Source organism: Phaseolus vulgaris, chromosome 11 (assembly GCF_000499845.2).
Source record: "Phaseolus vulgaris cultivar G19833 chromosome 11, P. vulgaris v2.0, whole genome shotgun sequence".
NCBI lineage: Eukaryota > Viridiplantae > Streptophyta > Magnoliopsida > Fabales > Fabaceae > Phaseolus > Phaseolus vulgaris.
The window spans coordinates 35524664-35535738 of record NC_023749.2 but is presented as its reverse complement, the minus strand read 5'-3'; the positions used below and the strand labels follow the sequence as shown (position 1 = coordinate 35535738).

The 11075-nt window shown below is 27.8% G+C and overlaps 1 protein-coding gene across 1 annotated transcript; it reads left to right on the top strand.

The window, feature by feature from the left end:
- Positions 1-2141: 2141 nt before the first annotated feature.
- On the top strand, positions 2142-9849 carry LOC137822666 (rab GTPase-activating protein 22-like). Its single transcript, XM_068627612.1, has 11 exons — positions 2142-2471; positions 2838-2933; positions 3283-3386; positions 4332-4573; positions 4665-4787; positions 5582-5670; positions 5890-5995; positions 6278-6375; positions 7494-7748; positions 8339-8422; positions 9524-9849. The coding sequence occupies exons 1-11, from the start codon at positions 2382-2384 to the stop codon at positions 9536-9538; spliced, it is 1302 nt and encodes a 433-aa protein (XP_068483713.1). The 5' UTR covers positions 2142-2381; the 3' UTR covers positions 9539-9849.
- The last annotated feature ends 1226 nt before the right edge of the window (positions 9850-11075 follow it).

Below are 11075 nucleotides of genomic sequence, written 5' to 3'. Positions count from 1 at the left end.
CTCACATATTGGAAATTCTGCAATGATTCAAACTTTTTTCTATACAATATACAATCGTTATGACATGCATGTATTTTCTGGTACTCCATACCCATCGGACACAATATCTTCTTCGCCTCATAATGGCGGGTCGACAATGTATTACCTTTTGGAAGCATTTCATGCATATAACAATTAACAACAACAAATCAATTTTTTTAAAACACAATACATTATATTCTAAACATAATACATTATATTAAAACTAATTTTCTATACGAATATAAATTTTATTTCTAAACCAAATTATAAATTACAATAAAAATATTTAAAACTTAAAAAAACTAACCTTTGTGTGGCGAGACCGGAAGTTTTCAATGATGGCGTCGTGAACGACGGTGGCAGTGAACGATGGCGTTAGCGCGAACAGCGGTGGCAACACTTTGCGATGGTAACTAAACACAACTTTCGGTGTGGTAGTGAACAATGATGATAATGACGATGAAGGCAACATGAATTGTGGCACCAAAAACAGTGGCAACGCAATGGCAGTGGCTTGAATGTTTTACACAAAGCAAACGAACTTCAAGTGTGAAACGAGAAGTGAGTGTGCGAGAAAAAAAGGGTAAATGTATATATTACATAAGTTACTAGTAATAATCGATGTAATTTATGCACCTGACATCACTTAACTTTTAAAATTTATACATTTAAAACATAAATCAATACATATTACACCAGTTGAACCTCCCAACTGATGTAATATATCACCCGAAAAATATAATTTTTTAAACATTTTTTACACGTAGAATCAATACATATAACACTAGTTGGGTCTCACAATCGATGTAATATGTCACTAAAAAAATATAATTTTTTAAATAATTTTTTTTACTCTCAAAATCAATACATATTACATCGGTTGGGCCTAACAACAGATGTAATTATTATTGGAAAAATGTAATTTTTTAAACATATTCTTTTACTCAAAATCAATACATATTACACCTATTGGGAATAAAAAACGATGTAATATATTCTCAATATTTATAAAATTGTCATCGCTTTTTTATTTACATCAGTGCTCTTTTAACTTACATGTAGAAAGCGTTAATTGTACTTGTGTTAGTCTAGATGAAGCATTGGAAGGGTTATTATTATTATTATTATTATATACTAGCGAAAACACAAGCGCAATAGCGCCTCTGCATTCTCTTTTTTATTTTTATCATTTATATATAGTTATGTTTAATATTAAAAATTAAATAAAAGATGTCAATTAAACCAAAATGGTATATGTGTATTTGCATTTTTTTTATTTTTATCATTTATATATAATTATGTTTAATATTAAAAATTAATTAAAAGATGTCAATTAAACCAAATAATAAAGAGATGAAAACTATAATTTCTAAAAGAGATGAAGATATACAAAAAAAATTACTTCATGTTGTCCATATGTTTTGTTCCACATTTGACAAACTACTTCACATTTAAAGTTTAAAATTGATAATTGAGAATTGTTTTTTACGAAATGACAATATATTAGTTTTTTTTTAAAAAAAATTCAATTAATTATAAGAATAATTAGTTATTTAGTAAATATTTAAAAAATAGAAAATCACTGAAATATATAAAAAAAAAACACCCCTATACTTCTCTTTGAATTCAAAACTACTCCTCCACATATACCAAATGTTTTATAAAAAATAGAAAATGACGCAAAGTCCATGATAATGAAATAAAATAAAACATTGATATAAGGATAAAATAGGAAAAAATTAAAAACAGTTAAGAATCTATTTTATGACAAAAAAAAAACTAGAGTAATTATTCAAACTTATTTATATCTATCATAATCAATAGAACATGCAAGACCAAATCACTGACTTAATAATAAGTAAGCAATATGGAAGAGTATTTTCTCATAAGAATAGCGTAACTGGGACATGAGTAATTTCAAGGCATCATATAGAAAAGGTACACATAAAAGTAGAATAAATTAAAAAAATGTATTATGAGGGGAGAAAGATAGAAATAGGAAGAAAATAGTTAGTGAAAATTTACGCATTAAACGGCGAATGTTAGAGTTTGTGAGGTTGTGAATGATTTTTGACATGGTATTGCGAGAGTTTCCTTCCTCAAACACAATCACCATTGTTAACCCCACAAAACCAGAAATACTAAAAAGGAATAAAAGTTACTAAATTTTTTGTAGTATTTGGCTTTTAGAACTTGGCCCTACTACCAATTGAACCTTGGTTGGATCCCCTTTGAATTCTTCATTGAAGATTAATTTCCTGGGTTTGCCATTTCATTTCAAAGGGGTCCAATTCCTTGGTAGGAATCATTATCATTGCTTTTCCAAACATTTTTTTCCAATAACACTTCTGATTTTTGGGATGTGGAGAGATCCTGGTGCTCCCGCTGATTCTTTTTATGAAACTCGTCCAGAGTGCACTGATGTTCCAAAGTCACGATTTAGGATCAAGGTACTTGGAAAGTATTGTTAAAATCACTATAACTTTAAGAAAATAATGATTAATAACGTTTCTCTTGATGATTATGATGGATCATGAAAATATGTAAATATTAATTAAACAATTTGTAAATTGAAGATTTCACGTCGACTAGAGATTAAAGTCTTTCATTGTATATAACTGGGTGCAAACTTCAACCTCATGAACCGATTTTATAGAGTTGAGTTAGACGTTCACTTCGTAATATTGTATTATATATTATAAAAATTATACGCCTTTGATTGAGAATTAATGAATTTGTTTGTTTTTCTTTCAGTCTTGTTGCATTAATTTCTCACGTGTTAATTTAAAATTTAAGTTTCTTGTACTGTGATTCAGGCTGGGAAAACATTGAGTGCAAGAAAATGGCATGCTGCATTTTCTCCAGAAGGGTATCTAGATATAGGCAAGACCCTAAGCCGAATCCACCGAGGGGTAATTCAATTTTTTTTGTTAATTTTTTGTTTTATTATGTTGATCACTTGCATGGTGATCAAGATTAAGAAACTCAATCATGTGAGTAAATTTGATGTTTTTTTTGGAATACTTTGATTTTCTTTAGAACTTGAGATGCTATTACCATTATCATGCAAGACACATTTCAATGATTTAAAATCATTTTGACACTTTTTCTTATCAAGGGATTTAGTTAAAGATTTAAAAAGTAACTTGTAAAAGGGAATATTATATGAATATATTGATGAAAGTATACCTTGATATATACAAGTTAATAAGGAATCTTAAAAACTTAATGTATCTCACTTTATTGAAATTTTCAAATCAGGGAATCCATCCATCGATTAGGGGAGAAGTTTGGGAATTTCTACTTGGTTGCTATGATCCCAAGAGTACATTTGAGGAAAGAGATGAAATAAGACAACGTCGAAGGTAAACATTCTCACTTTCAAGATACCTTTTTAGTTACAACATTTCACCTGCATAATATAAAGCATTTTAACTATCTTTCCAACAATTTTTACCTTTTTTTAATAAAAAATAATAAATTAATTAAAGGGAGATTTTGGAGTACCCAACCCATAAATAAATATGATGTACAATATTTACAAGACATTTTATAGGATATACCTTAAAAAAAACTCATTTTATGTAAACATGTATATATTGATAAAGAATTGGGGAGACACATTATATCAAGATTCTAAGAACCATATAGCACTTGAAATATATAGCACTTGAAATATAAATATTGTATAATTTTTTTATCCTTCATATCTAAAATTACAAAAGCGTCTTTCTTTGAATCTTTTTGTTCTTCAAAATTATACATTTGTACATCCACATGACCAAAATCACAAATGTTCTGTTTTGAAACAATCTTGAAACTTGTTCTACTTGTACATCTGATACAATCTCCATCTCATTGTGATTTTACAAGAGACATACTTAGATCTAGTTGGATAAATTTTATTTATCAACAAAAAATAATTAAATAAAAGAAAACATTTGGGTGTTTCAATCCATATACAAAACCAGAAATTAAGGTAAAGATTAACAAGTTGACCTAGGACACCCAACCAACAAAAACAAAAGAACAGACATGTAAATACTTAAAAACACAAAAATAACTTGAAATAAATTTCCTTGAATTACCCAGTTTACCAAAACAACAACATATATTTTTACATTTCACCAACCACATGCTTTTTGACATTGTTGATACCTATCTAATGCACATCACAAGCTAACAAATTTGTTAGTCGTAGATACTCTCACCTCCATTATACATGCATAATGACTAATTTTAATTGAAGAATATTTCATTTGTTTTCTAAATTTGGTGGATGATTAATTGTGTCATGCTTATGTTGTCAGGGATCTTTATAATACATGGAAAGAAGAATGTCGTATATTGTTTCCTCTTGTAGGAAGTGGTAGATTTATCACAGCACCTGTAATTAGTGAAGATGGTACACCATGTCAAGATCCATTGGTTTTGTTAGAAAATAATCCAGACATTGGACCAATTGTACCCCAAGAGGTTAATGCTTCAAATAACTTAGAAAAGATCACAGACAAGAGAATAATTCAATGGTTGTTAACACTCCATCAAATAGGTTTGTGAATATTTTTGGTTCTCAATGCATTACACTATATTTTCGTAAAATCACAAACATCCTAATTCTTTGCACAAACACATGTCTTCAGGTCTTGATGTGGTTCGTACTGATAGAACATTAGTATTTTATGAAAAGAAAGAAAACTTGTCAAAACTATGGGATATTCTTAGTGTTTATGCTCGAATAGATTCAGATGTTGGCTATGGTCAAGGTGAGTTTCTAAATTTTCAATCTTAAATACTTTGCATTACCACTATTTTTATGTTCACCAATATACACAGAATTTATCTTATTATTATTTTTAGATCTTATTTACCTTAACATAAAAGGATGACTCCATTTAACTTTAACACCCACCACCTTCAAATAAATATATATGCACAAACCATCATTTTAATATTAATGTATGATAGTAATGCCTTGTTTTTTTTTAGTATTTTTGAACTAACATAAAAAAACCTATAGTTCATAATAACCCTTTATTATATTCACTTTGATCAAGTGTGTTAGTCGATAGTGTTTATTATTAGCCTCTTTACTTTACAAAACAATAACAAATATTTTTTTGATTGTTTATGGGCATACTCTTTGAATCATAGAAAGGAAAAATAAAATAAAAAAATATAGACAATATGCTTCTAGTGAAAAAAAAGGTGAGAAAACAAATTCTTAGTAATTTAAATTATAGTTTTAGCTGTAATACGGTACAAAACAAAGAGTTTGTTTGATTTTAGAGACTTTTTTTTATTTCTTATTTTATAGATACATACAAAAAAAGTCACTTGTTTTTTACTTTATTTATTGTTTTAAAGGATTTTTATAAGAAATAGTTAGAGAAATAAATTTTCCTCATACAAATATTTGAAAATAAGAAATAAAATGAAAAAAATACATAAATTTTTGTTATTATTGTGAGAGAAGAGAAAATGAATTATTTTTTCAAACCAAAATAAGCTCTATAATTCACAATTAGTGTAATTTTGACTCCATGGTTATAATTTGCAGGAATGAGTGACCTATGCTCTCCTATGATAATACTTCTTAATGATGAAGCTGATGCTTTTTGGTGCTTTGAACGTTTGATGCGTAGATTGGTAAACTCTAATCTATTACAAAACTAATTTATTACTTGTTGCAAAATAAATTCAATTAACCAAGATTTGAATATTTACAATCATATATGAAATTAAAATCGGGTTAAAGAATAATTAAGTACTAAGATTCCATGTGATAATTTAAATATTAAGGTACAATTATAATGATATTCAACCATATATTTTTATTTCTTACAATCTACATCTTAATTTTTCAAGAGAGGAAATTTTAGATGCACTGCTAACTCTGTTGGGGTGGAGACTCAATTAAGTAATTTGGCAACAATCACTCAAGTAATTGATCCAAAACTTCATCAACATATAGGTATTTTCCTTGTGTCTATTTTTATTTATGGAGTAGAAAATCTTATTATATAAATCATGTTATTTTTGTGAGATTTCTTTAAGAATAATGAAAGAGAAAATGGTGCAAGATCATTTTTAGCCCTTGGTATTTGGTTATACTTTTGTTGTCAATGATTTATATATTCAACTATGCATTTTTTTTTATCATTGTTACCTTCTGATTCCAATGGTTCTAAATAATTGTTAATATTTTGTTTATATATTCACAAAATTAACATTATTTTTTATTCTTGGAGCACAGAAGAAATTGGTGGAGGTGACTATCTGTTTGCTTTTCGGATGATAATGGTTCTATTTCGACGAGAATTCTCCTTTTGTGACTCGTTGTACCTTTGGGAGGTTTGTTTTATTTCTGTTCTAATTTCTTCAAGTTTATTTCTATTTATTTTCTCAATAAAAAATAAAATAAATAATTTTAAATATATCTCAACTCATATCGGAAAATTATATTGTTCAAGTTCATTTCATGAGCAAAGAAACATTAAATTATAAAATATAACTTATACTCTCACTAAGAATATACTTTTAATTTTTATTTTTTTCTTATCAATAAAAAATAAATAAATAAATTAAAAAATTTAAAAAATATTCCAACTCCATTACAAAATTAAAAAAGGACTATGCTTTTATGTTTATTAAGAAGTTGAATTTAAACCTAACTCAATTGCATAACCTTCTTCACGCCGAGAGTGACAGCTTGTGCGTGGAACAACATATTATGGATGGTTCGATAGCACACGATAGGCCCAACAAACACTCGCTAGGATAGACTTTAAATGACTCTGATACTATATTAAGAAGTGGATTTTAGGCCTAACTCAACTCCATAAAACCGATTCATGGGATGAAGTTTGCATCCACTTATATAAATGAAATATTTTCATTTCTAATCGATGTGATATCTCTAACAATGTTCACATTCCAAAAGTAAATAAAAAAAAATCTCACTATAAAACCAAATTGTAAAATTAAGGAGCACTAGTGCAGCATTCAAACCTCCTCAAACAAATACCTATCTTAAATCAACATTTCAATTATATCATTCTTAAAACACACAGACTCTCTCTACTCTATATAATTTTACAACTGCACATATCATTACAGAAGGAAAAAAAAAAAGCAAAACAAAAACAGGCTATATAAAACACTTTTCATTTTTAGTATGACATTACAAAGTTATTCTCTTCATATTTGCATTATTTTTCATTAGAAATTGGTGGTGCACTAATCAATCTTTTAAATTAGGTATCACTTCACATCATACTAGTACAACTTTTTGGTAGTAGTGATGAGATAGAATAGTAACCTATAATTGGAGCAATAGAACAACAACAACATTTTAACTAAGTGATTCAAATCTTAACAAACTCATTGTTTTAGTGTGAAATAAATTATCTAGAGAAAAATATATTATTTTGTTTTGGATTGAGCTACTAATGAGTTAAGAAATGAAACAGATGATGTGGGCCCTAGAATATGATCCTGACTTGTTTTGGATATATGAGGAGGATGATGACAAATCTGAGGAAACGAAAGGAAGAATGAAGTCATTACGTCACTATGGGAAGTATGAGAGAGAAAATATGAAAAATGGTGCAAAGAATGGAGAAGATCCTACCTTTCCCATATCTGTTTTCCTTGTTGCTAGTGTCTTGAAGGAAAAAAGTGCAATATTACTCCAACAAGCAAGAGGCTTGGATGATGTCGTCAAGGTTTCACTTATTCATCCCACTTTTTACTTCTAACTTTTCTAATTTCCATTCCATCTTTAAAAGAAAATCATAAAATAGAAATTAATTTTATAGAAAAAATAATAATAAATTGTTATAATTACTAAATTATAAATCATTTAAAAAAAATTAGTTTCTAAATTAGTTTCTATAATTATTAAATAATTTCTAAATTGGTATCTAATTAGCTACAAAAGTTTTAACTATCAATTATTTAAACTTTGGTAGCAAATTAGATACCAATTTAAAAATAATTTAATAATAATAGAAACTGATTTAAAAATCACAGTTTTTTAGTTTTTAAAATTGTCTTTAATTTAGTTACTATAATAATTAATTATTTTTTGTTTTTAAAATAGAAATATAGTAGTATAGGTATGTATATAATTATTTTCCTTAAATTATTGAATGAACAATTAATTACATTCATACAAGATAACAAAACACAAAGAAAAAAAAAAGTCTCTTCTTTGAATAAGAATTTGCTTATTGGAACATTTCTTAACAAACTTAGCTTCAAGGTTCATATCTAGTAACTTCTCTCTTTTGCTGCCTAATTTATTTACTCTCAGATATTGAATGATGTAAATGGAAATCTTGATGCCAAGAAAGCTTGTGTGGCTGCACTGAAACTACACAAAAAGTATTTGAAAAAGGTACATTATTTATATCTTTCACTTTTTCTTTTGTTTACATTTTCATGTTTTGGAAAGCGTTTATTTGATACTGTTCTTTAAAAACTTCAAGTTAACACAGTCCTTATAATATAAATCTAAAAAAATAATTGGTTGTTAAATGGAAGTGTGTTGACACAGAGTCTTAAGGTATCATTACCCTTCATGTTTTCATATAATACTACTAAAAACAATTTGCATTAAAGAAAAAGATTAAACATAGTGATCTATTCCTTTAGTTATAACAAAATGCTAAAATGCTAAAATTATAATTTTAATATTATGGAATAATAATATAAACAATTTGTTAGTGGATAAATAATTGCTTAAGAAGGTCTCTCTCTCTCTTTGTCTTTTAATTTTAATCTATAAAGTAGATCTAAAGATCAATATCTTTATCATTGATATTTCTTACTCTAACCAAGTGTTATTATATGAACAAATTCCTTAACTGAGTTACATGAATGTATAACAATATATATGCAGTTCTTAAATGGTACTGAATTACTTGTAATTAAAGTGATAAGGATACACAACAATGCTTATGTTTTTCCATTTTGTCATGCTTGAAGTAAACCTATTATGTTTGTATCCTAACATTTTCTTAAAGTATTCTGATATCATTATTAAAACCTAATCATTTGACTCCTTTTATGTTGAAGGAAGCAAAATATTAGCATCTTAATATCTATATTTGAAAAAAGATAATGTGAATTCTATAACCTATTGTTTAATTACCTAATGTTTATGTTAATAAGAACTAAAAGAATGCCATATATTAATGATAATCATATTATCTTTGTATAGAGGAAATTAAATCACGGGTCCATGCTCATAAAATGATAGATCATATCATCAGAAAATAAGTATTTTAAGAAAAACATTTATATTTATATATTAATAGCACATCAAATTATGAGTATAGGTCTACAATGATTATGTTATGATATTTTCTTTTCATTGGAAAAAAAGTAACCAATAAAGATAATACTAACAACTGTTACTTTTCATAGCTTGGTTTAATTTCTATTATACTTTTCTATAGTTATGGACTTATGTACAAGGAATTTGTGATTGTTGCAGGCTAAGAATCCCTAACTTTATATAGCTCGCAGTATTTGGTTTTCCATTCACCAAGTGATGTGTTGCTTACCCTTGTTTAGAAGACAACTTTGGCTCTTCTAAAAGATTTGAATTGTATTTTATTACAAAATTGAAAGAAGGGTTTCAACCACTGTATCATGAAACACAATTGTTGTATGTTAAACTAATCTTAATTTTGGTACATATATTTAATGTAACCATGGTCGGACAAAAATTCGTAATGTATAACCATTTTTTTATATTTAATGTGTTTTATGCAATAAAAGGAGAGAAAAAGTAATAATAAAATAATTATTTGTATGAGTAAAATTAATTTAGTGTTTTATGACATCAATAATATTGTTATTATGGAGGATGAGTTAGAGTCATTTGAGGTAAATATACAAGTTATATGAGTGAATCAACTTCTTCTGTAAAAGGTTGTCGAGCTTTATGATTGATAGTCAAGTGATCCACCAGAGAAAACTTTACAACGTTTAAGTCAATAAGAGTTTGAAAATATTAGTGAGTAAATAATGACTAAAAGAATTTGAGAGTGAGTGAAGAATACTCCCAGAGGTGATATTTCTAGACTTTTGAACTTGTAACTTATCTCGGTAAGCGCCATCGTTATCAGATACATACTAAGTCGATTTTTACGAGACGTGGAGTGATTACTTTCTAGTATTAGTGATATAAATGATAACTATAGGTGATTAAGATCAAGGATTGTGAATGAATGTTAACTACTCTATGCCTTTCGGTACTGGGTATTACCCAAGTCCCCACAAGTTCGGGAACCTAATTTTATTGTAGTCAAACTTTTAGTTTGAATTTTAACTCTATCTGTATTTGGGTCAAGCTCTTAGAAATAGATCGCATTTTTATGATTAGTCATAGGTCCCTTCACAACTAAGCATAAGTCTAGCTTCACAACTATTTAAACAATTTGCTGGTTTGACCCTTTTTGGCTCGACAATCCGAGCTTCTAAAGCTCGATGGTTCGATTTTGATGTAATTAAAGTGAAACTAAGATAATATTATTGGTACTAACTGGTAATTGGAGTAGTAATAATGACATGTAATGATGAAAAGATCAAAATGTTATGCGCATTAATAAGGGGTTTTATATCTAATTATGAGTTGTAAGTTTTCAAGATGTCACATCAATTTAGCGGCTGACGTTTCACTCAAAGGCCGGCATGAAGAGATACATTGTCCTATTGAGGTGACGTTTTGTTTGGATGGTCATAACATCTTTTAAATCTTAGGGTTTTAATAAAGCATTTTCAAAAACCTATTAAAACTAGAAAGAGCATATTGTGTCTTCTTTCACTCATTTTCTTTTATTGGTATTGACGTGTGCACTTTCATCTCGTTTCCTGATTTTTCTTTCATTCTTCGTCTTTTCTTTCGTCCTTCTCTTTGTGCTTGTTGTTCAACCCATTTAGGTATGTCTACTTTTGCTTCCTCTTCTTTTGATTTTGTCTCATCCTATGGGAATGGTCCTCTCGTAAATAGAGAGGTTGCGCCTATAGGAGAATACTTTTCA